Source organism: Tasmannia lanceolata, unplaced genomic scaffold, assembly GCF_043159265.1.
Source record: "Tasmannia lanceolata isolate RefF3 unplaced genomic scaffold, GAP_Taslan_0.1 ptg000002l, whole genome shotgun sequence".
NCBI classification, from domain to species: domain Eukaryota; kingdom Viridiplantae; phylum Streptophyta; class Magnoliopsida; order Canellales; family Winteraceae; genus Tasmannia; species Tasmannia lanceolata.
In genome coordinates this window covers 58,559,108-58,585,780 of record NW_027518679.1, presented here as the reverse complement: position 1 = coordinate 58,585,780, position 26,673 = coordinate 58,559,108, and the positions used below count along the sequence as shown (strand labels likewise).

At 39.5% G+C, this 26,673-nt stretch overlaps 1 protein-coding gene and 1 pseudogene across 1 annotated transcript; both read right to left on the bottom strand.

The window, feature by feature from the left end:
* Positions 1–955: 955 nt before the first annotated feature.
* Positions 956–2,225, bottom strand: LOC143845588 (blue copper protein 1a pseudogene; annotated as a pseudogene).
* Positions 2,226–4,013: 1,788 nt separating this feature from the next.
* Positions 4,014–26,467, bottom strand: LOC143845578 (5-methyltetrahydropteroyltriglutamate--homocysteine methyltransferase 2-like). Its single transcript, XM_077353959.1, has 12 exons — positions 26,229–26,467; positions 25,915–26,117; positions 25,672–25,835; positions 25,189–25,269; positions 24,962–25,095; positions 24,810–24,915; positions 24,618–24,707; positions 19,843–19,848; positions 5,091–5,245; positions 4,897–4,969; positions 4,650–4,778; positions 4,014–4,522 (listed from the first exon to the last, which is right to left on the bottom strand). Exons 1-12 carry the CDS (start codon positions 26,465–26,467, stop codon positions 4,154–4,156), a joined length of 1,749 nt encoding a protein of 582 aa, XP_077210074.1. The 3' UTR covers positions 4,014–4,153.
* Between the last annotated feature and the right edge of the window lie 206 nt (positions 26,468–26,673).

Below are 26,673 nucleotides of genomic sequence, written 5' to 3'. Positions count from 1 at the left end.
GGTGCACCTTCTCTTAACCTTTTTCTCTAGTCTTTTTGCATCTTGTTTTTTATCTTGTAAAGCACTTTAATAGTTTTCTCCTTTGTTTCAATTTTGAAATTATTTTATTTAAGACAAAAGTTTTTAATTAGGAATTTCTGATTTCGGAAGTACAAGAGGTGACGACTACAGAGGTGAGGCGAGAGACAAGGTGTTTTTCTCTTGTGGGTAGTGGATACATGAAGGACAAGGTAGACATGGAAAGAGAGGAAGAGTAAGAGGAAGAGGAAGAGAGAATTGAATGAGGGTTTCACCTTGGGTTTTCTCTAGTTTTTCTCAGGTTACTCTCATGTATTGTCTTGGTTAAGAAGCAAGGGAAATGGTTGCAGTTTGCAGGTTTAATTGTAGGTTTACGGGTGTGGAGGTTAATCCCATTGTAATCCTTGTAATTTTTTTTCGCGTAGTTGTGATCGTGTTCTTGCCCATGGATGTAGTCTTCTTGGCCTACGTAAATCTCAGTGTTCATCTTGTAGTTTGCTTTTATTTATACATTTCCGTTCATTTATGAGCCATTTACCATTTTTCTCAACACCTTCCAACTAGGAAACCGGCTGGGCTCAGAATATTTGTGCAAATAAAATAATCGGCAATTAACTTAAGAACTAATTATGATCCAAATTGAAAGATAAAAGAAAACAAAAGGGAGAGAGAGAGAGAGAGAGAGAGAGAGAGAGAGAGAGAGAGAGAGAGCAACATCAACAACGCCCAAATGGTGTAGGAGAATACTTTAAAAGAACATACGGATGTTTTGACTTAAATGTAAATTAGAGAATCTCCTAAACCCAAGGTATAGCTTAGACCTTGGTAAGAACATCCAAGCAATATTTATTAAAACCATATATGCTAGAACAGTAGGGACATACGAGTAGGACCAAAGCTATGGTGCACAATGGTCTTGTTAAGAGTAGATGGGTGCTTAATAGCTGCCTGGAGCTGCGACCGATGCTGGTTGTGACGGCTCGATTCCTGCCTCCGGTGCCGGTGCCGGTGCCGTTGCAGGTGGCCACATCATCGTTTTCGGCATCACTGTAATTGTGAGCTTCTGATAGTAGTAACTGCAATGATTGCTAACTCCACAAATATACCACTTATTGCCCGGAGTTAACAAGGTTATTTTGTCATCCCCACTTGTAAGAACCCCTGAATTCGGCGATGTTATGCAACCGGCGAACCCCGTTCCGTTCACTTTAATCACTGTATGGGAACCTTCGTTGTACTTGAATACTGTGAACATCAGAAAACAAGAAAAAAATATATCATGAAATATATTTTTTCTTCGTTTATCTGTAGAATGGAACACCCACACATGCTCACTTTTTAGCACACTCTGTCTTCTTCATTTCTCTTCTCTCGTGCAAAAGTGAACCCTTAAATGGCTTTCCACAAAATTAACTAGGAAATCCCTTAATTAATTATTAGTAATAAAGGGAAATGATATATTTGAATTGCCCCCTTTTCTTCTCCATACCACCCCTTGTAGTGGTCGGGGTGGCCCAGGGAAGAAATAGGGCGAATATAATAATAATAATAGTAATATCAGCACATACATGGTTTAATAATTGCACTGACCCGCAGGATTTTTATTTATTTTTTTAATTGTCTTGGAAGAGCTTTTTGGGAATTGTGATAACCTTTTGGCAGCTCTTTAAATAAAAGACATAATGCATTAGAGAAAAGGAATTGATAGCGTCCATCTCAGAAGGAATTTCGTGGCTGGTCTGTCGCACATCAGACTAACCATCTCTTGAATGAAGACAACAGTTTTTGTCTCTATTCGCAAGGTTGCTGTTCTGACGTGCGACAGACCAGCTGCGAAAAGCTTTTTGTGATGGACCTTAGCAAATCCCTTAGCGGAAATATCAAAACATGGGGGGGGGGGAGTAGGAACCGCATTGGAAACCATTAACAGGAGAGATGAAACCCAACACGAGTAGAAGAAACCAATTAAAATTATTATAATAAGCTTGAAAAAATATTAAAATTATGATTAGCTTTGAAACTAAATATAAATTACCTAAAACATCTCCTACGTAGAACTTTTTGTCAACAGCCCAATCATTGTAATCCACACCAATGGTCCAGCCATCGTCGTCTCCAACAACATACTCTGTTGCGAGAGCAACTGCAGGAAGAATGAAAATGGCAATGACAAAAACCAAAGGAACCCGCGATCCTATCAAACCCATTGGAGCTCGTATTAATTTGCTTAAAACCCGATTTGCTCCGATGGTAAGATTATGATATGAAGAATGGAGAGAAAGATGTGTATTTATACTAACAATAATCCCTTTCAAAAATATTAAAATAATATTAGGAAGTAATTAGATGGGTTGCTGGCAGAGAACAACATGTACAGAGATGCCGGCATATTGTTTATTGAAGATGCTTTTGCCGGACTGCTTTGATCTGAAACAGAATCCATGACGGAGCTAACTAGTGGATGTTTCATAAGTATATGAAATTGTAGATTGTTTTATATGTAAAACATCTTTAATGTTAATGTTATCATACTTACAATGCTTACTTTTTTTGTTGTTGTTTATGCTATGGCCTCATTCTTTCACTAGTTTAAATAATGGGATTTGCGAGACAATTTCGCGGCTCACCTTTGCACTTTTTGCAGAAGAGAACACCCACACAGGCTCACATGTTAGGAGATTGTCTTATTCTGGATGTTCTGTCCTTCAAAAGTAGGCCGTGAAATGCCTTTCCACGGAATTGCCTTTCCACGCAAAACTTTTAAATAATCAGCTCCATCAGAATCTGATGTTGTCAAATTTGATATTCTTCTTTAGCCTACAAATATTTGGCTAACCCAATGACATATGCATAGACGGTACTTCCATTTTACTTCATGAACCCTTGTAATGTATGGACCAAAGTTTTGCTAATAGGAAAAAGTTTTGAACCTAATAAAATTGACCATGATGCCATTGAACACCAGACGTTAACACTACATGAATCCCCTCAAATGTCTTCAATTTATCTTGCCTAATCTTGAGCTTTCACCCTACAGGCTATTTGCTCTTCTACTATTAGTCCCCGCCTCTATCAATACTTGATGTGTCTTCTAGTTCTAACCTCCTTGAACTCTATATAAGGCTCAGGCAAGAGAGATTCCAGACACGCAATATACTAAGCAAAGGGTTGAAAGTAAATCGCTGTATCCAGTTTCACCTAGCAACGGTTGAACCATTTTGTGTTATGATTTGGATTTTAAGAACTTACTGAAGGTCTAAAACTCATTATTGGACTCAAAAATTAAGGTCCTGTATTTTTGGATTCTTAGAACCAATTGTAAATTTACTTCAACAATCAGGCAGTGTTTAGGCCCTATTAGTTTAAGAATATGACAACCGATTGTGAGTGCCAAAATGATTATTGGACTCAAAATTGGCAGTGTTTAGGCCATATTCGTTTAAGATTATGACATCCGATTGCGAGTGCTAAACCGATTATTGGACTCCCAATAATCAGTTTGGCACCCACAATCGGTTGTCATAATCTTAAACGAACAGGGTTTGCCTACTAACAATTGGTTGTCAAAATCTAAAATGAAGAGGGCCTCAGTTTTGGACTGACAATCTGTTCTCAAAATCCAAAAAAAACAGGGCCAGAACAAACTGCCTTAAAGCAGAAGTTACATTTGATTCAAGGGCAGTGATAAATCGACCCCCATATAGCGCAGTGCAGAGAGAGAGAGAGAGAGAGATGGGGGTCGATTTATCACTGCCCTTGAATCAATAATTAGAATCCCCTAATCAGCCTGATTTCCTGACCAACAGAGAAGTTAGCACCCACCAGTTGGAAGATCTTGATAGATCAAGAGCACTATCCTTCTGCGATGCAGGTCTGCTCTTTTCTATTACAATGAAAACAAAGAAGGGTACCTCAAAACCTTCTGTTTTGCATTTGCTAATAGTGCTCATACAAAACTAAAAAATATGAGTGAACAATGGCAACAATGCTTCAGATTCTGGGCAAAAGCCTTTGAAACAAAAAAATATGGCTGGGAAGGAGCAAGAGCTAATGTACTACATACTCATCATAACACAAAAGACAGATTATTAGAGACTCAAACAGGAAATTTCTTTTAGATAAAATGGGGCCTCTCTTACCTGGCACTGGCTAGTTGGGTGCGAAGGAGTTTGGCGGCGGCGACCATGTTGGTGAGGACAGGCATAACCTCGGGATATTTGCGGGTCTTGAGCCCACAGTCTGGGTTCACCCAAAGGATGTTGGTCTCTAGCACAGCCAACATCTTGTTGATACGGTCAGCAATCTCTTCTGTGGATGGAATGCGAGGGGAGTGGATATCATACACCCCTGGGCCAATGCCGGCACCATACTTCACCCCATCTCGGAAGACAGAGAGGAGCTTCTCGTCAGAGCGAGAGTTCTCAATGGTGATCACGTCCGAATCCATGTCGATGATTGAATGGATGATGTCGTTGAAGTTGGAGTAGCACATGTGGGTGTGAATCTGTTGGGAAAGACAGATGGGAGATTAGAATAGATTACATTAGTTGGTTTCACTCTATGGATATACAGTTCTTGAAATGGAGAAATGCAAAAATGGCAGCAAAAGGAGAATATGATAGATGAAGAACCTGAGTGGTGTCTATGACGCCACAATTTGTGATACGGAAAGAATGGACTGCCCACTCCAAATAGAAAGCCTGCTCGGATTTCCGCAGTGGCAAACCCTCTCTAAGAGCCGCCTCGTCAATTTGAATTACCTACAAGCGACCACAAAACAAAGCAAGAACATGAGAGAGCAGAAGAAGAGGAAGAACACCATGACAAAATGGAGGAAGAAATGGATCAAAAGTTATTTCAAAATTTTCAAATGACAACCTGAATACCAGCAACTTCAAGATCTTCCACTTCGTCCTTGATGGCCAAAGCAATCTGATAGCATGTCTCAAATCTGATATTCAGCAAGTGTTAGTGTTACGCCCCACATCAAAGTTAAAACATAGTGGGAATGTCATGAATAGTATCCAAAGATTATAAAGGGAAGTACATGGCGTGCAGGTTGTCGGACTCACCTCGGTTGATCATTTCTAACAAAAGACCACTTGAGGATGGTGACGGGGCCTGTCAGCATTCCCTTCATTGGGCGAGAAGTCATGCTTTGAGCCATTGAGGACCAGAAAACAGTCATGGCCTTGGGGCAGCTAACGTCACCATAAATGATGGGTGGCTGTGGACCCCGATCCGAAGAGGTAGTGAGGTGAGGGAAACTAGTCCCTACACCATCCTCTGGATCATCCACGTGAATGGAGAGCTCTACCAAGGAACTCTCGAAACGGATGCCACCCTCATAGCATAGCACGAGTGGCGATATAAAAAGAAAGAGATATGTCTCGATCCGGAGCCAAGACTCGAAACCAAGACATACCTGAAATAAACTCAGAGTCGCCATCCATGGATATACCATGGAACCCTAAAATCAAATCCTCTGTGCAATGGATAACCAGAAATATATATGGGTTCGTGCCTGGTTACGAATGGGGAAGGTCTGAGAGCACCCCCGATTCGTCCGAGTGCAAGCACTTGGTCTCTTATGCCATTTATTATTAACTCCAAAGAAGTTTGGGTAAAAATCATATGAAATAGGAACAATCCTCAGGAATCGTCTACCTAAGCATGCATTTCCTGAGGATAAAATAATAAGCACACATAAAATGAGATGAAAGATGTATCACCTAAGCATAGCTAGGTTATGAGTGACATGCCTAATGGGTGTCTAAATTCTGATGTGCAAACACATGCAAGCCACAGCAAAAGGTATAGGATCAGTACGAGAAAGTAAGAAAACACATCAAAACATATAATAACAACATAATAAATCCTAAGACTCTAAATTATTAGCCCGAGTCTTCGGATGGTCTGGTATTCATCCAAAGAAGCCTACGTATCCCCGCCTCCACGAGAATCAAGGCAACGTAGTTCTTCGCACCTATTCTAAGCTAGGATGCCTAAGACACCTAGACCTCTATCCTAGACTCGATCTAAAAGACCGGACCAATTATTAAAGTTTATTGTACGATTATTTAAATTCCAGTGAATTATGGATTTTAGGACACCCTATATGCCCTAACTAAATGCAGATTAGCCCTAGGCTAATGCAGGCGGTTCCTACAACCTATGTGTAACTAGGCTGTATTTCCTAAGGAAAACCAAAGGTGGACTAGCGTATCCTACTCTAGTCATCAGTCGGCGATGTGAATCGCCAACTGACCGGACGGAGGCGCTCCTATAACTCTAGGACAGACCCCTAACTCTAAAACAAGCACACAGCAAACAAACAATCAAACAACCTATCAAAAGAAAAACCCTAACTCTAAAACTCTCTATCTAGGAGAAACTCCTAACTCTAGAGGAAGATCTTTTGAAAACAAGATTTTAAAGGTTTTTGAAGAAGGTTTAAAACGTTTATTTATAAAAAAGTTTGGCTGGACTTGGGATGTAAATCCCAAGCTGCACTACGTACCTCGGAAGAGGATCAAGCCAACGTAGTTCGAAACGAACCCTCCTAACTAATACTTCTAAAACACTCAACACTTTAAGCTTTTTTAAGATTTTTCGAATGTTTTTGAGTTTTAAAATATTTAATGTTTTGGGATTTTTAAATGCTTTAATATGTTTTTGGATTTTAATTGTTTTCACCCTTTGAGTCAAAGACTTAAGAGAAATACACAAAGCAAAACCCTAGGGCTAAACCTTAGGGCAAATAGGGGAAACCCCTAAACAAATAACACTATCAAAAGCAAAGGTAAACGAATCAAAGATTTTCTAATAACACTCCTAAAAGGACAAATGAGTCAAAGACTCTCTAATAAAATCATCCAAAGGACGAATGAGTCAAAGACTCCCCGACAAGATCAATAAAGACAACTAGGTCAAAGACTCTAATAACACTATCTAAAGGACGAGCGAGTCAAAGACTCTCCAGCAAAATCATCCAAAGGACGAATGAGTCAAAGACTCTCTAAAAGAAACAGAAACACGATTCAAAGACACTCTAAGAGAGAAAACACGAGTGAAAGACTCCACTGACAACAACTAAAGGATATACGAGTCAAAGACTCTCTAAGAGATGGAAACACGAGTCAAAGACTCCACCAATGCTAATTAAAGGATAAATGAGTCAAAGACTCTCTAATAACACTACATTAAAGACAAATGAGTCAAAGACTCTCCTAATAACACCACCTAAAAGGCGAATGAGTCAAAGACTCTCTAATCAAGGGCTGACTCCTATGCGAAAGGACTACCGAATAAGGAGAGACTCACAAGCAAAAGGAATAAGAGACCTTGTGCATATTTGGCAAAGGTAAAAACATCCAGCCGGGCCGGACAGCTACCTAGCCCTCAGGGTGCAACAAATGTGCAACCCAATACCCATAAGGGTAGGGGTATGAAGCCAAGCCGAGTAGGGTGTTCTTCCAAAACCAAACGGCGCACAAAGAGGAGGTTTAGCAAGAGAGTGAGACTGGGCAAGTCTCCTATATACAAAGGAGGGGCTCTAAACAACCTTATCATTACCCTCAAGGGGTAAGCAGGGCTAAGACAACTAATTGACCAAATTGGTCTCTAATTAACAAAGGAACAAATTGAGGTGCAACCTCAGAGAGGATTCTACAAATGAGACCAAGCAGGCCTTCTAAAGGCTAATCATTTATCAAAATCAAAGCAACCTCCCTGAGGTTAAGCTGAAAAAGAGGCTTGCCTCCAAAGGAGGATCGCCTAACGAGACAGAGTATGTCTCCTAGTACAGGCTCTATTATCTAAAGAAGCCTAACAGAAATCTAAAAGACTGTGCTAGTCTAACCAGAGAGAGAGGAAAATGCTACCAGATAATCGCAAATTCCAATCGATTATTATAAAAACAAATCAAATATCAGCAAAATATGATCTATAACTAAAGAGTGCACAACCTGTAGCAATCATAAAATGATAAACAACATTAATTAGTCCAGACCAGCCGCTGGATAGCCTAATAAAGCAAAAACAATATCAAACACTTCAAAACCAACCACAAACCCCAATACGGGGACTCCAATGAAATCAGATGATGCCAAAGTAATCATCTGATTTCCTACACATATAATATTTCTACAAACCGCCTTGAAATCAGACGATATTCGTGTCAAAGACATCGAATAGTGCAAATCATCTGATTTCCTTCTTCAATTAAACAATTTATAAAATTAATTAGCCCAGACCAGCCGCTGGGTAGCCTAATGAAATAAAAGAAAGTATGATAAGGTTTCAAGATAGTCTCACCTGAATAATCCATTCATCACCATCTTCAAAACCTAACTCAAAGCTTAGTATAAGAAGAGTATTAGATTTTCAACAGATTATACGAATATATCAAATGATATTCCCAATTTATAAAAATTTTAGTGCAAAACATAGTTGAAAAGTGGACAGATAAAGCTAGCTCTATAGAGACACAAATTGTCTCTCTAAAGGGGAGGCTCCGACTATCGCCATCATAGCCCTTGCAATGATAAAGGGAACTAAAATCTAAGAGCATCTAAAAGACTGGGAAAGTCTTCCTAAAAGAGAAAGGGAAAAAACTAAAGGGACTTAGCAAGTCCCCTAAAAAGATGGGCTTGGGCTAGCGCCTTCATTGCCCTCATCTGCCATATAGCACTGACAAATCTACTTGCAACCATGACTAGCATAGCAAAATTATTACTCCAGATATGAAGGGAGTAAAGAATTTCCAAATCAATTCTTTCAATCAACGACTGATTATTTGGGTGATGGTAGAATAGTTCGGTGAGCACCATCTTTTCAATGACAAATATTAGCATGTAATAACATTGAATTCTAAATTAACAGATGTATTTCCCAATTACAAAATCCAGTAAAACAGGAATGCGATATCAGCCAAGAAATTATTCTCCCAACATGGCAAAATAAATCATTACTTCTCCAAATAAAGCATCTGACACTAGTAATCTCATTCAAAAAATGAAGAGAAGAAATACAGGCATGGACAAAGCTTCAGTACTTGGAAAATTGAATGAATAGTGAGAAATGCATATGGCCACCGATAACAACATAGCATATGCTAAATGGATCGAAATCAATCCTCACTATGGTGCTCTTAAAAGCAAACAGGGATATGAAATCAAACAATTCATGTACTTTCGTCCTTGACATGGAACAATTACAACAATTGGCCTATAGCAACACAAGCATTACTCATGAAATAGTCTAATCTCGTTAGTCTCATCATGGCAATACAGGGATCCAAAAAGACAACTGAAAAAAATATAGTGTAAACCCATCCAAACGATCATCAACTCATCATCAAACAAGAAGAAGAAATATCAGCAAAGAAAATCTCAGCAATTCAAGCTTAATGCTATATGATTTAAAGTGAGAAAATCATACAAAATTTAAAAGAAAGTCTTACCTAAATTGCTCCAAATAATAAAAAGAAATGAATCAAAGGCTCTGTCTTCTCTTCTTTGATTTTCTCTGGAAAATGATCGGATCTTAGCCAGATCTCTCAGCTTCTCTCCTTCACTTTGAAATTGGGTAGAGGACAGATCAGGCCCTTTACTTTAACTCCTCTACATGTCCAACTGTATGGAGAACTTAAGAATGAAGGAATAGTTGAGAGGGGCGAATCCCTGCAAATCTCTACATCTCTATGCTTCTCTTTCCTTTAGATGACATTGCTCATTACCCTCCCATATTCAACTCTCTTCTATGATTTCTCTTAGGTCCAGGAAAATTCAAGCGAATCAGCTCCTATCCTCTCTTTTCCTCATTATAATCGAAGTCATGGGGGGTGGAATCAATGGGTGGCAATGGCTTCTCTTCTTCAATTTCTTATTCTTAAATCAATCTTCCTAATAGCGATCTGATGATGAAATCTATGATGTTCTCCTCTCTCTGCAGATTTGCTCTTGGCCGAAAACAATACAGAAATTGCCGGAATTAAGGATAGTTCAAACAAAATTGCAGAGATGATCTAATGGTGAGATGGCGGCTAGGGTGGATGCAACGGGGTTGATCGAAGAGCACCCAGAAAGTGGAGCTCAAGCTCCCCTTCTGATTTTTTCTGAGATGAGACAGAGATGGTGGTTGATTTGGGTAAACCCAGATTTAGGTAAAAATGGGTTTGGAGGAAGAGCTGATGGGTTTAATGGTGACTAGCAAGTGAAGGAAAAACGAAATGGGTTTGTGATGAAGGTGATGGCTGATGAAGGAGGTTTATGGTGGAGGCTTGGCCAGAATGGGTGCCGGATTCCGGCAAATCTGCCGGAGGAGATGAAGATGGGGTTTGGGGGATTTGAGGGAAAACGAAAATGGGTTTTGAGAGGGATGTAATAGAGGTTAGGGGTTAGAAAAGAGGAAGAAGTTGGTGTGGATGAGGGCTTACCGACGGCGAGAGAGGTGGCCGGAGGAGACGATCGGCCTCTCTCTTTCTCTCTGCAAATGAGCTTTTTTTTATTCTTTCCTCCTTCTTCTCCCCTTTTTCTTTTTTCTCTTTTTCTTTCTCTCTTCTCAGATCTGAGATCTCAGATCTCAGATCTGAGATTTCTCTGCTGGCCGGAGCTCCGGGGAGCAAGGTCTGAGAAGGTAACCCCTAATCTCTCTTCCTTCTTCTCTCTAATCTTCACGAGGAAAATCCTCTGCAAATGGGGGTTTTCTCCTCTGATTTCTGAAGGTAGCGGGAGTGGGTTTGAGGAAGAAGAAAAAAGAAGAAGAAGATGGGGTTGCTGGCCGGAGGGTGGTTGAGAATAATCGGCGGCAAAGGAGAGGGTGGCTAGAGGTGGCCGGCGGCGATTGTGGCTCCAATGGCTTTGCCGGATTCCGGCAAGCCCACCGGAGAAGATGGGTTCTCACCCTCTCTCTCTGCCAAAAAACCTCCAAATGAAAATGAGATCCTCCCTTTCTTAATCTCTGAAAATCTCATATTCAGATCTGAGATTTTCTCTCAAAATCTCAGATCTGAATCTGAGATTTCCCTTTCGAATCTCCTCCTTCTCCTCCCCTCTTCTTCCATTTCTGTTTCAACGAGAATCTGCCTTTTTCTAAAAAAATATATATATTTGCCTCCCTTTTTCCCAGGGCACCCCCTAGTGCAGATAATTCATCTCCCTTCGAATTTATACTGCGCACCCTCTCTCGGCTCGTCCTATCTGCCAAATCAAATTGGATTTTATCGAAATTTTACGGGGATCTCGGTGGGACCATAAGCTGCTCCAGGGTTCAATTTGGGACCCCAACTCACCGATTTGACGAGTTTTTGCACAATCAATACGAATTTGGGTCTGGTCAAAATGGGGTGTCTACAGATGCCCCTCTTTGGCAGAGCGTGTGTAACACGCGAATGACAAAGCTGAACAGACGACACATTTTGACTGACCCGAAAGCAAAGCAAAATTTTTTATTTTTTTTTTTTTTTTTTTTTGGGTTTTTGGTTCTAAGAACGACATTCACGGGGGAAAGATTCTACCAGCTAAAAGGTGATAGCCTCTCACCGACTCTTAACTTGGCAACTAAGACATCTCAAAGAGATAGCCTCTCTCTAACGCTCACGACTCAACTATTTAAACTAGCTAGCAAAGATGAACAAACAGATTATAAAACATAAACACTTCTCTTTTCTTTCTTTTTTTTAATCAAGCTGAGCCAAAGTAAACATAACAATTGCTCAAAGAGCACCAACCAAACAAACAAACAAATCATTTCAATCACTCAAAGAGTTTTCATTTTTTTAGAAACCACAATGCAACTTGTCTAAGACAAGTATAACTCCTAACACTCAGAGAGCTTTTCCTTTTTAGAAACCTGTAAAAATAGGCCAAAGACCAATGTATTGAAACTCGTCCAAAACAAGTTCAAAACCAAACACTCAAAGAGTTTTTTTTTTATATATCATGCGGATCAGTCTAAGACTTGACCAATTATTAGGGTAATCGAATATTTGAGCTAAACTCAAACTTCTAATACCGAGGCGAAACTAAGTCTCAAGCCTGGCGATAGATATACAGATCATTGCTGAAAATAAATCTGTTTAACTATCCGAGTAACTCTGACTCCTCTCTTTCAAGGTAGCGAATCACTCCGGATCACGCGGTTCTGTTAAACAGTTCCACGTAAATCCAAATTCATATGTCCTGCTAAACAGTCCCATACAAACTTCTTCGCAGATACACATGACTCCTAACACGTTAGGAAGCTGCACATTGCGGAACGATGATTAGGTAAGTCACTGCTTGACATTACAATACTAATCATCAGGGTACTAAATACCCGGGAGAAGGAAGAAAAGACCAATCCGTGTAACACAGGATCGGAAATATTTTCCCTACTAAAACATTTCAAAAAGACCAAACCGTGTAACACAGGTTCGGTAACTTCCAACTCTATTAAAATCTTTCAAAAAGACCAAACCGTGTAACACGGGTTCGGTAATTTCCATCTCTATTAAAATCTTTCAAAAAGACCAAACCGTGTAACACAGGTTCGGTAATTTCCATCTCTATTAAAATCTTTTAAAAAGACCAAACAGTGTAACACAGGTCCGGTAATTTACAATTCTGTTAAAATCTTTCAAAACGACCAAACCGTGTAACACAGGTCCGGTAATTTACAATTCTGTTAAAATCTTTCAAAACGACCAAACCGTGTAACACAGGTCCGGTAATTTATCTTGTCGATCAGTCTCAAACTTACTCGACCATTTAAAAGGATATTCGAATATTCAAGCTAAACTCAAACTTCTAATACCCGAGGCGAGACTAAGTCTCAAGCCCAGCGATAGTTATACAGATCATTGCTGAAAATAAATCTGTTTAACTATCCGAGTAATTCTGACTCCTCTCTTTCAAGGTAGAGAATCACTCCGGATCACGCGGTTCTGCTAAACAGTTCCACGTAAACCCAAATTTGTATGTCCTGCTAAACAGTCCCATACAAACCTCTTCACAGATACGCATGACTCCTAACACGTTAGGAAGCTGCACATTGTGGAACGATGATTAGGTAAGTCACTACTTGACATTACAATACTAATCATCAGGGTACTAAATACCCGGGAGAAGGAAGAAAAGACCAATCCGTGTAACACAGGATCAGCGATTTTTTCCCAATTAAAACCTTTCAAAAAGACCAAACCGTGTAACACAGGTTCGGTAATTTTCAACTCTGTAAAAAAAAACTTCAAAAAGACCCAACCATGTAACACTGGTTCGGTACCTTCTATCTCTATAAAAACACTCAAAGAGTTTTTTTTTTTTTTTTATAATGGAAGAAAATATCAAACCGTATAACACAGAATATAGTAATTTCTTCCTTTATTGAAAACTTTCTAAAACCATGGAAGAAAAACCAAACCGTGGAACACGGAACCATCCATTTCTATCCTTATTAAAAACCTTCAAAAGGAATGAAGAATTTACCATCTTTGATTGATTTCAATAATGGGCCAGTCATCTCTTACCGAGAATAACTATGAGCGCATGATCTTTGCTGAAAGCAAAACTCAAGTAGATTGATGAGATTTTCAGGTGCTGACTCTCTTTAATAGGTGAGAAGCATTCTGATGAGGTTTCAAGGACGCAAGAGTAGATTATATACCCCGCTGGGAATTGAAGTTTCTGAAACTACTAAAAGAGACAATTTGATCAAGGAATTTAACTCAAAGAGTATGCTCAAGCTTCTCTGGTTTCTATTTGCTAAGAATAGATATCCCAATTATCATTGTGTAATATCTTTTATGACGCAAGTCATAAAAGATGCCCCTAGTATGATGTGCTTCTATGACAAGGTCTTAAGAAGGCAGAACCAAGGTAAGTAGGAAAAATGTGAGTTTGCATGGGTTCTTTCTTTGGTATAGTGGTAAAACCAACTTCACAAAGGCTAGATCTAAGATTCTTCCTTTTTGTTGAATATTACTTGAGGCTTGATGTCTCTGGTAGGTTTGGACCAAATGTTTCTTGCCCTTTCCTTGATTCTTAAACTAGGATCTACTCTAGATTTTTCTTTACATTTCGGAAGGTGTACACCCATTCTTTTCAGTGCCAAACACTTTGGATTCTAAAAGAAAACAATGATAAACAAGGAACAGACTCCTGATGACTCTTTCAAAGAAGACTTACAATATTCAAGGGACTTGACTAAATTTTGATTCACTCTTAAATCAAATGTATCATTTTTTAAATGGTAAGGTCAGCCACTCTTAGAGTAGTCTCAAAAACCAAGTCAAGATGCTCTAATTTCCTCCATCGGGATTTCCGTCATGGTTATTACCCCCTTTGGGTTGCTCGGTTTTAATGCCCCTAGTTTAAAAAGGTGTCAAAGTAAGTCTCGCTGACACTATTCGGATTCCAAGATCCTACCCTATGCAGTGATTGTTTCTCCGTCTTCTTGAGTCTCCTCTTCAAAAGAAGTCACAACTTTTAATTTTCAAGTTTTCAGTCTAAAAGACCAATTATCTCAACTTTTGCTTTCCAAGCTTTCAGTCTAAAAGACTACTTGTCTCAACTTTTGCTTGTACTCAAACTTGGGAATTCTACGTAACTGAGGAACTCATTCTGCTTCTATTCAACTCAACTTTTCATGGGAAGTATTTGCCTCTGAATAGATTGCATCTTCAAGATTTCAATCCATCAGACCGCTACCCTTACTTTACATAAGTCAATCTCTTTGGTTATTGACTTAGTAAGAAAATGACTTTATCCAGGCCGCCCTTTCGGGTTTTCAACCTAGCGGGTCTTCAGACTCTCATTCTTTTCTTTCTGTTTTTCTTTTAATTCGCCTCGAACCTTTACTTGTTTCACCAGAAGGGCTTTCTAGGTGGGCTCGGGTTCAAAATGGTTGAATACCTAAGGTTCTAAGGATTTGGACCGAATCTGGTCTAGCCAGACTACCTACGTACCCCAAAAATGGAGGATCAGATCCGCGTAGTTCGCTTAAGGATTTTTCAAAGAATGGTTTAGCATTTAGCTTCAAAATTTTGAAAAGGGATTTTATCCCAAGGTTTGACCGAACTTGAATTAATCAAGTTGCCTACGTACCCCTGAAGAAATGAGGATCAGGTCTGACGTAGTTCGGGCGCATAAATGCCCCGGGTTTATAATGTGTTTGAAAAGAAGTTGTTTTAATTTTGCTTTTGGCCCAAAGGGTTTACAAATGAATTTTAAAATATTAGGATTTTGGCTATAAAAGCTCAAACGATCAAAGATGGCCTCCTGATGTATTTGATGTACAAGCTCGTTTGCTTAAGGTTCAAAATCTTTGAAATTTTTTTTCGAGGAGTCTGGCGGTTTTCTGGCAAAACTTCAACCACTGTGCTCCACTCCCATCTCGAAGATCTTGAATTTATGCTCAAGATACCACAACTTTGTCTGAAAATCTTCTCTCAATATTTCATCAGCTCCACAGGATGTCTGACGCTTATCTCTTTAAAATTGTACTCTTCAACCGGATGTCTAAAGCAGATGAAGTCTTGCTTTGCTCAACAACAGGGCATTCCCCTAGTTTATCCTTATAGGATCAAGCAAGACTACCTCAAACCCCTCTAAACAGGTTTATCAATTCTTAGCGCTCATCGGGAGATAAAATTTTGCCACTCCATCTCTCCCGAGTTTCGGATTTCGATACCACTATCAATGGCTTTGATTTCTTCTTTAAGTGGCTTTGCTCGACGCTCTTCCTCTCGTTTGACCATCTTTCAGATCTCGAGGTGAATTTCGTCTGCATTCTCATCCGAGAAGGGGGTCTTTAGTTATTTAAACATTAAATCTAAGAGTGAATCATAGAGTATCACAGATACGAAATCAACCAATTTATAGAATTGAAGACTGTAAGTTCATTGATGATTTTTGACACACCTCAATGGGCTTTTCATCAGTTCTGATAGAAAACAGAACGCTGACTCTATATAAGAAAGACTGACAGATATGATACTTCTCTCTTTCTTTTTCTTTTTTTAACATCTACATAACTGAACTTTTTCAACTTAGAGAAAAGAAAGTTGATGTACACTCAATGAAAGGCAAATCTAAAGACACAGGACACTTCTTCAAAAGTAGTGAACTGACACTGAAATTTTATAGATGATACACCTTTCCTCATGAGAATGATAACTATAAAGTTCGATCTTGGAGTATGAATCCCAGAAAAGGCAATTCCACAAGGTCTAGGTTAAATGGGGCAACAAAAGGCTTATGTTGACAATGTGGGTAAAACAATAGACTGCCTGGATCAAGTGATTTGGATATGGTCAGTCTTTTGAAAGAATGGTCTTTCGCTAAACACAGACTGTTGACTTGGAAGCACACACACTAGATCAATAGTCATAAGATAAAAATTCTGAACAAATAGGGAAAAGAGTAATCTTGAAATACACCAAAGGGTATTTTATTCTGAAAATCAAAGAAATACTGTCTATGAAGGTTAAAGAAAAATAGACAGTGATCATATGACCTACATCAACAGGGTCTCAATGAATTCTCAATTCACACCTTTAAGTTTCATTTGAGTATAACTGGTCTTCTTTTGGGAATGAAGAATCAGGAACGATAAACATCCCTAATTAAAATAAGTTTCGATCTCAGCAATGATCATGCACTCAAAGGATACAGGTAAGATCAAACTTTTGCATCAATGATTTTGAAATGATCCAAGGGTAAAAAATATATGATTGGTAAACACGGATCAAATGAAAATCAATGGCTCAGATAATAGATCATGGCCATAAGAATGACAAAAGTAGGGTCAAAGACCAGATCTAAAATCTAAATGATGGATATCAACAACTGTACGATCAATATGATCAGAAATGATAGACCATGGTCATAAGGACAGCAAACGAGCTATCGGCCAGATCTCAAGATAAAACAGGTAAGGATCCAATCCTACTGAACAATGTATATATGGGAATCAAGACAAGGTAGACTGACTCCAAAGGATAGCAATCATGCTTAACATGTTTTTGGATAAAATCCAGCAACATAACGGCTATACGAGTAGGTCAAGGTCCTGACTGAGTAAACTGACTCTAAAGAGTAGCCGTCATGCTTAAAAACGTGCTGCGAAAAAATTCGGCAGCACAACGGCTAAACAAGAAAGTCAAGGCAAGGTAAACACATGGTTTAACTAACTCTAAGAAGATAGCAGTTATGCTCAAAATATTTTGCGAAAAAAATCGGCAGCATAACGACTAGACAAGAAAGTCAAGGTAAGGTAAACTCATGGTTTAACTAACTCTAAGAAGATAGCAGTTATGCTCAAAATATTTTGCGAAAAAATCGGCAGCATAACGACTAGACAAGAAAGTCAAGGTAAGGTAAACTCATGGTTTAACTAACCCTAAGAAATAGCGGTTATGCTCAAAAATATTCTGGATAAAATCCGGCAGCATAACGGCTATACAAGGGATCATCCTAGCTCAATCGAAAGTATATGAATAATGATTACTATAAAAAGGTGATCAACAGATGAACTAACCCAAGGTAAGAATATACAACAATGGGTCAAACCCTATAATCAACAGATCAAAGACTAAACCTGGCCAAGGTAATGGCTGTAAAAAGCCATTGACTAGATCTAGATCTGAATTCGAGATGGATACAACTGATTGAAATGAATAAGAAATCTCTGACTAAGAGAACCATAATATACATGATCAGTATATATAGGTACATACACATACACACAAATCCTAACCAGGGGCACCAGCCCTAACTCTAATCTAGCTGAGTCAAGAAAATCTCGACTCAAGACAGACTGATAAGTGTACTAGGACCGTGTTGTAGCCATGTAAAATGAGCTACCCTAGTCTACAAATGGGGCAAAGCTCCTAACTCTAGGCTCCACATGTGTGAGCAACACATGTTCGACCCTATATGAATGTAATATACTCATATAAACAAGGGTACTTCCTAGTTGGATTTCACTAGGTCAATAAGTATATACATAATATATAAAAACAAAGTAGGGCTCCGGACTCAATCTAAAGGGTACTATGCGTATGAAACATACTTAACATGTATAACACAAGTACGCCCCGTGTCATACATAGTATGCTTCATTGCTCATCGGCTGCTGTAGACAAAAGTACGCCCAATGTCTACGATTGCAGCTCTAGCGCATAGCTTGGAAATAGATTCAACAGTACCGTCAGGGTGAAGACATCCCAGTCGGGTACGCATCGAATCTATCCCGTGGAGCCAAGAAGGAAAAACAATGAAATAAATAACAAAAATGATAATGCATGATGTGCAGTGTGTGAATCCCTCGTTTTAATTACGCACCGGTCTGGTGCCCCTGAATTCTAACGATAGAATTCCCATTTAAAATGATTTTAACTCAAATTTCTCCAAAGTTAGTAAAAATGGCATTTTTATAGAGTTAGGCAATGTTTCAAAAACTCCCCAGCAGAGTCGCCAGCCTGTGGACCCCGATCCGAAGAGGTAGTGAGGTGAGGGAAACTAGTCCCTACACCATCCTCTGGATCATCCACGTGAATGGAGAGCTCTACCAAGGAACTCTCGAAACGGATGCCACCCTCATAGCATAGCACGAGTGGCGATATAAAAAGAAAGAGATATGTCTCGATCCGGAGCCAAGACTCGAAACCAAGACATACCTGAAATAAACTCAGAGTCGCCATCCATGGATATACCATGGAACCCTAAAATCAAATCCTCTGTGCAATGGATAACCAGAAATATATATGGGTTCGTGCCTGGTTACGAATGGGGAAGGTCTGAGAGCACCCCCGATTCGTCCGAGTGCAAGCACTTGGTCTCTTATGCCATTTATTATTAACTCCAAAGAAGTTTGGGTAAAAATCATATGAAATAGGAACAATCCTCAGGAATCGTCTACCTAAGCATGCATTTCCTGAGGATAAAATAATAAGCACACATAAAATGAGATGAAAGATGTATCACCTAAGCATAGCTAGGTTATGAGTGACATGCCTAATGGGTGTCTAAATTCTGATGTGCAAACACATGCAAGCCACAGCAAAAGGTATAGGATCAGTACGAGAAAGTAAGAAAACACATCAAAACATATAATAACAACATAATAAATCCTAAGACTCTAAATTATTAGCCCGAGTCTTCGGATGGTCTGGTATTCATCCAAAGAAGCCTACGTATCCCCGCCTCCACGAGAATCAAGGCAACGTAGTTCTTCGCACCTATTCTAAGCTAGGATGCCTAAGACACCTAGACCTCTATCCTAGACTCGATCTAAAAGACCGGACCAATTATTAAAGTTTATTGTACGATTATTTAAATTCCAGTGAATTATGGATTTTAGGACACCCTATATGCCCTAACTAAATGCAGATTAGCCCTAGGCTAATGCAGGCGGTTCCTACAACCTATGTGTAACTAGGCTGTATTTCCTAAGGAAAACCAAAGGTGGACTAGCGTATCCTACTCTAGTCATCAGTCGGCGATGTGAATCGCCAACTGACCGGACGGAGGCGCTCCTATAACTCTAGGACAGACCCCTAACTCTAAAACAAGCACACAGCAAACAAACAATCAAACAACCTATCAAAAGAAAAACCCTAACTCTAAAACTCTCTATCTAGGAGAAACTCCTAACTCTAGAGGAAGATCTTTTGAAAACAAGATTTTAAAGGTTTTTGAAGAAGGTTTAAAACGTTTATTTATAAAAAAGTTTGGCTGGACTTGGGATGTAAATCCCAAGCTGCACTACGTACCTCGGAAGAGGATCAAGCCAACGTAGTTCGAAACGAACCCTCCTAACTAATACTTCTAAAACACTCAACACTTTAAGCTTTTTTAAGATTTTTCGAATGTTTTTGAGTTTTAAAATATTTAATGTTTTGGGATTTTTAAATGCTTTAATATGTTTTTGGATTTTAATTGTTTTCACCCTTTGAGTCAAAGACTTAAGAGAAATACACAAAGCAAAACCCTAGGGCTAAACCTTAGGGCAAATAGGGGAAACCCCTAAACAAATAACACTATCAAAAGCAAAGGTAAACGAATCAAAGATTTTCTAATAACACTCCTAAAAGGACAAATGAGTCAAAGACTCTCTAATAAAATCATCCAAAGGACGAATGAGTCAAAGACTCCCCGACAAGATCAATAAAGACAACTAGGTCAAAGACTCTAATAACACTATCTAAAGGACGAGCGAGTCAAAGACTCTCCAGCAAAATCATCCAAAGGACGAATGAGTCAAAGACTCTCTAAAAGAAACAGAAACACGATTCAAAGACACTCTAAGAGAGAAAACACGAGTGAAAGACTCCACTGACAACAACTAAAGGATATACGAGTCAAAGACTCTCTAAGAGATGGAAACACGAGTCAAAGACTCCACCAATGCTAATTAAAGGATAAATGAGTCAAAGACTCTCTAATAACACTACATTAAAGACAAATGAGTCAAAGACTCTCCTAATAACACCACCTAAAAGGCGAATGAGTCAAAGACTCTCTAATCAAGGGCTGACTCCTATGCGAAAGGACTACCGAATAAGGAGAGACTCACAAGCAAAAGGAATAAGAGACCTTGTGCATATTTGGCAAAGGTAAAAACATCCAGCCGGGCCGGACAGCTACCTAGCCCTCAGGGTGCAACAAATGTGCAACCCAATACCCATAAGGGTAGGGGTATGAAGCCAAGCCGAGTAGGGTGTTCTTCCAAAACCAAACGGCGCACAAAGAGGAGGTTTAGCAAGAGAGTGAGACTGGGCAAGTCTCCTATATACAAAGGAGGGGCTCTAAACAACCTTATCATTACCCTCAAGGGGTAAGCAGGGCTAAGACAACTAATTGACCAAATTGGTCTCTAATTAACAAAGGAACAAATTGAGGTGCAACCTCAGAGAGGATTCTACAAATGAGACCAAGCAGGCCTTCTAAAGGCTAATCATTTATCAAAATCAAAGCAACCTCCCTGAGGTTAAGCTGAAAAAGAGGCTTGCCTCCAAAGGAGGATCGCCTAACGAGACAGAGTATGTCTCCTAGTACAGGCTCTATTATCTAAAGAAGCCTAACAGAAATCTAAAAGACTGTGCTAGTCTAACCAGAGAGAGAGGAAAATGCTACCAGATAATCGCAAATTCCAATCGATTATTATAAAAACAAATCAAATATCAGCAAAATATGATCTATAACTAAAGAGTGCACAACCTGTAGCAATCATAAAATGATAAACAACATTAATTAGTCCAGACCAGCCGCTGGATAGCCTAATAAAGCAAAAACAATATCAAACACTTCAAAACCAACCACAAACCCCAATACGGGGACTCCAATGAAATCAGATGATGCCAAAGTAATCATCTGATTTCCTACACATATAATATTTCTACAAACCGCCTTGAAATCAGACGATATTCGTGTCAAAGACATCGAATAGTGCAAATCATCTGATTTCCTTCTTCAATTAAACAATTTATAAAATTAATTAGCCCAGACCAGCCGCTGGGTAGCCTAATGAAATAAAAGAAAGTATGATAAGGTTTCAAGATAGTCTCACCTGAATAATCCATTCATCACCATCTTCAAAACCTAACTCAAAGCTTAGTATAAGAAGAGTATTAGATTTTCAACAGATTATACGAATATATCAAATGATATTCCCAATTTATAAAAATTTTAGTGCAAAACATAGTTGAAAAGTGGACAGATAAAGCTAGCTCTATAGAGACACAAATTGTCTCTCTAAAGGGGAGGCTCCGACTATCGCCATCATAGCCCTTGCAATGATAAAGGGAACTAAAATCTAAGAGCATCTAAAAGACTGGGAAAGTCTTCCTAAAAGAGAAAGGGAAAAAACTAAAGGGACTTAGCAAGTCCCCTAAAAAGATGGGCTTGGGCTAGCGCCTTCATTGCCCTCATCTGCCATATAGCACTGACAAATCTACTTGCAACCATGACTAGCATAGCAAAATTATTACTCCAGATATGAAGGGAGTAAAGAATTTCCAAATCAATTCTTTCAATCAACGACTGATTATTTGGGTGATGGTAGAATAGTTCGGTGAGCACCATCTTTTCAATGACAAATATTAGCATGTAATAACATTGAATTCTAAATTAACAGATGTATTTCCCAATTACAAAATCCAGTAAAACAGGAATGCGATATCAGCCAAGAAATTATTCTCCCAACATGGCAAAATAAATCATTACTTCTCCAAATAAAGCATCTGACACTAGTAATCTCATTCAAAAAATGAAGAGAAGAAATACAGGCATGGACAAAGCTTCAGTACTTGGAAAATTGAATGAATAGTGAGAAATGCATATGGCCACCGATAACAACATAGCATATGCTAAATGGATCGAAATCAATCCTCACTATGGTGCTCTTAAAAGCAAACAGGGATATGAAATCAAACAATTCATGTACTTTCGTCCTTGACATGGAACAATTACAACAATTGGCCTATAGCAACACAAGCATTACTCATGAAATAGTCTAATCTCGTTAGTCTCATCATGGCAATACAGGGATCCAAAAAGACAACTGAAAAAAATATAGTGTAAACCCATCCAAACGATCATCAACTCATCATCAAACAAGAAGAAGAAATATCAGCAAAGAAAATCTCAGCAATTCAAGCTTAATGCTATATGATTTAAAGTGAGAAAATCATACAAAATTTAAAAGAAAGTCTTACCTAAATTGCTCCAAATAATAAAAAGAAATGAATCAAAGGCTCTGTCTTCTCTTCTTTGATTTTCTCTGGAAAATGATCGGATCTTAGCCAGATCTCTCAGCTTCTCTCCTTCACTTTGAAATTGGGTAGAGGACAGATCAGGCCCTTTACTTTAACTCCTCTACATGTCCAACTGTATGGAGAACTTAAGAATGAAGGAATAGTTGAGAGGGGCGAATCCCTGCAAATCTCTACATCTCTATGCTTCTCTTTCCTTTAGATGACATTGCTCATTACCCTCCCATATTCAACTCTCTTCTATGATTTCTCTTAGGTCCAGGAAAATTCAAGCGAATCAGCTCCTATCCTCTCTTTTCCTCATTATAATCGAAGTCATGGGGGGTGGAATCAATGGGTGGCAATGGCTTCTCTTCTTCAATTTCTTATTCTTAAATCAATCTTCCTAATAGCGATCTGATGATGAAATCTATGATGTTCTCCTCTCTCTGCAGATTTGCTCTTGGCCGAAAACAATACAGAAATTGCCGGAATTAAGGATAGTTCAAACAAAATTGCAGAGATGATCTAATGGTGAGATGGCGGCTAGGGTGGATGCAACGGGGTTGATCGAAGAGCACCCAGAAAGTGGAGCTCAAGCTCCCCTTCTGATTTTTTCTGAGATGAGACAGAGATGGTGGTTGATTTGGGTAAACCCAGATTTAGGTAAAAATGGGTTTGGAGGAAGAGCTGATGGGTTTAATGGTGACTAGCAAGTGAAGGAAAAACGAAATGGGTTTGTGATGAAGGTGATGGCTGATGAAGGAGGTTTATGGTGGAGGCTTGGCCAGAATGGGTGCCGGATTCCGGCAAATCTGCCGGAGGAGATGAAGATGGGGTTTGGGGGATTTGAGGGAAAACGAAAATGGGTTTTGAGAGGGATGTAATAGAGGTTAGGGGTTAGAAAAGAGGAAGAAGTTGGTGTGGATGAGGGCTTACCGACGGCGAGAGAGGTGGCCGGAGGAGACGATCGGCCTCTCTCTTTCTCTCTGCAAATGAGCTTTTTTTTATTCTTTCCTCCTTCTTCTCCCCTTTTTCTTTTTTCTCTTTTTCTTTCTCTCTTCTCAGATCTGAGATCTCAGATCTCAGATCTGAGATTTCTCTGCTGGCCGGAGCTCCGGGGAGCAAGGTCGGAGAAGGTAACCCCTAATCTCTCTTCCTTCTTCTCTCTAATCTTCACGAGGAAAATCCTCTGCAAATGGGGGTTTTCTCCTCTGATTTCTGAAGGTAGCGGGAGTGGGTTTGAGGAAGAAGAAAAAAGAAGAAGAAGATGGGGTTGCTGGCCGGAGGGTGGTTGAGAATAATCGGCGGCAAAGGAGAGGGTGGCTAGAGGTGGCCGGCGGCGATTGTGGCTCCAATGGCTTTGCCGGATTCCGGCAAGCCCACCGGAGAAGATGGGTTCTCACCCTCTCTCTCTGCCAAAAAACCTCCAAATGAAAATGAGATCCTCCCTTTCTTAATCTCTGAAAATCTTAGATTCAGATCTGAGATTTTCTCTCAAAATCTCAGATCTGAATCTGAGATTTCCCTTTCGAATCTCCTCCTTCTCCTCCCCTCTTCTTCCATTTCTGTTTCAACGAGAATCTGCCTTTTTCTAAAAAAATATATATATTTGCCTCCCTTTTTCCCAGGGCACCCCCTAGTGCAGATAATTCATCTCCCTTCGGATTTATACTGCGCACCCTCTCTCGGCTCGTCCTATCTGCCAAATCAAATTGGATTTTATCGAAATTTTACGGGGATCTCGGTGGGACCATAAGCTGCTTCAGGGTTCAATTTGGGACCCCAACTCACCGATTTGACGAGTTTTTGCACAATCAATACGAATTTGGGTCTGGTCAAAATGGGGTGTCTACAGTGGCTTAACGCAGCGGGAACCATAAGATTGCACCCAGCCATTGACAGTGAAAGCAATACCCTGCATCTGCTCCCCAAAGTACTCGACCATGTCGTTCCTCTGTATTCAAAAATTTTCCTTAGAAATGGTGATACATACATTCTGTACACTAACAAAAAACATTCCTATGATTATTCTATGGAACTTACAAAAGAAGCTCACCTCAGGCTCTCCATGGACCAAGACATCAATGTTTAGCTCTTCCTGGAGCTTCACCACCTTGCTGATTTCCCCTTTGATGGCCTTCACATACTCATCTTCAGAGATCCTGCATTAGAGTCAGATAATTATAAACATTACATTATATCTAGGGCAAAGATTGCAACAGCGGGAAGGACCCAATAGTGGTGGTTGGGAGAATAGGAAGGTTCAGTTTCTTTTGCTGTGCATCCAGTCTGGCACTGACATTCGTTTTCCGGCGATGGTCAGAGACTCTCAAAGCAGCAGCCTGAGCACAACATTAATAAGAGGTAACTTCAATACAGAGTTCAGAAACTTAAAATAAAAAAGAAAACAATACCACGAATGTTGGAGTACTTACAGCTCTTTGAACGGCTGCATTGTTCACCCTTGAAGACGATTTTCTAGACGCCTGAGCAGCTGCATTGGCCGAGAAGAAGGCCTGAAGACAATAATAAACAACTGAGTGGCTGAAAGCAATCATTACACTCATTTGTACGAAGTATATATAGCCCTATGTTGGAGCATAGAAACTCCTTCCAAATATTCAGAAGTCAGAGAACGTGGAACATGGCCGAGTAACTCATGTTGACCAGGGTCCATTTTTATAGTCACAATAAGCATTTCTCTGATTCAATCATGTCCGCCCAGAACAAAAAAAATACTCTTCCAAGTGAGTATAAAATCCATTGCTCCTTAAACATGCTTTTACAAATTGCTATTGAGAATAGAACTATGGATATGACACTAACTTGGTTGAAAGCTAATAGATGAAATGCCACCAATATAAGAGAAAAATATTCCAAGTCGAGAGATGCAAGAGAACAAGTACATTAGCTCATACCTCATCCTTGTGACCAGCCAATGCCTTTGCCAAGGCATTGACTTCAACTACTTTCTGAGCAGCAAATGCCAGCCATGACTTGATTTCATCATCCAGCTTTGTCTCGTTGACAAGATCAACTGCAGTGTGGAGGAGGGAGCAGGAAGTAGAGACCACAAGCTTGTCTGAAGAACAAATAACAAACAGATGTTAGCCAATTTCCAACTAAATTGGAAAGCCAGAGATGCATGAAAGAAAGAATACCTTTGCCCACGGTGGCCTCAAGAGCATGCAGAGTACTGAGAGAAGCTGTCAGATCGTTAGGCCAGATGTTCCTTCCATCGTCAACTCCAGCAAAGAGGCATTTTCCTGAAGGGAATCCAGCACTTTTGATTAAGTCAAGGGTCTTTGTTCCTCGAACAAGATCAAACCCAAATGCAGAGACACCCTTCAAAGCAGTCACAGTCCTGAAACAAATATAAATGAACAGTTGGATGGAATTAATAAACAGAGATATGAGGAGATCCTTGTATAAACTAATGTTATATTGAGACTGAAATAATGGAGATCTAACGTACTTGTATGCCCCGGCAGGGATGTCAGCGAAGTAGGTCTCAATGAGCACATTCAAACCGGACAAAGATGCTTCTAAGTCCGAGTAGGCATGAGTAAAAGCTTGCAATTGATGAGAATCAAGATCTAACACCAGCGTAGGCTCATCGAACTGAATCCAGGAAGCACCAGCTGCCTTCAATTCGGCCACAACTTCCCTGACAGTGGTTTGTTTATCAGTATAGCAGATTGGAAGGAATAACATTACATGTCTAACATTGCCAAAAGTGATGGTTAGATAAACGAATGCAAGGAATAACATTACATGTCTAACATTCAACTACATGGGTAGAAGTCAAAGGGCTTACTAATTGGTGTCAAACCACTTGGTCATTTCCATGGCAGGCAAATAAATCAGCAATCTGATGTTCTGATGGTATAAACGGCAACGAAATCGTCTTCCATAACACA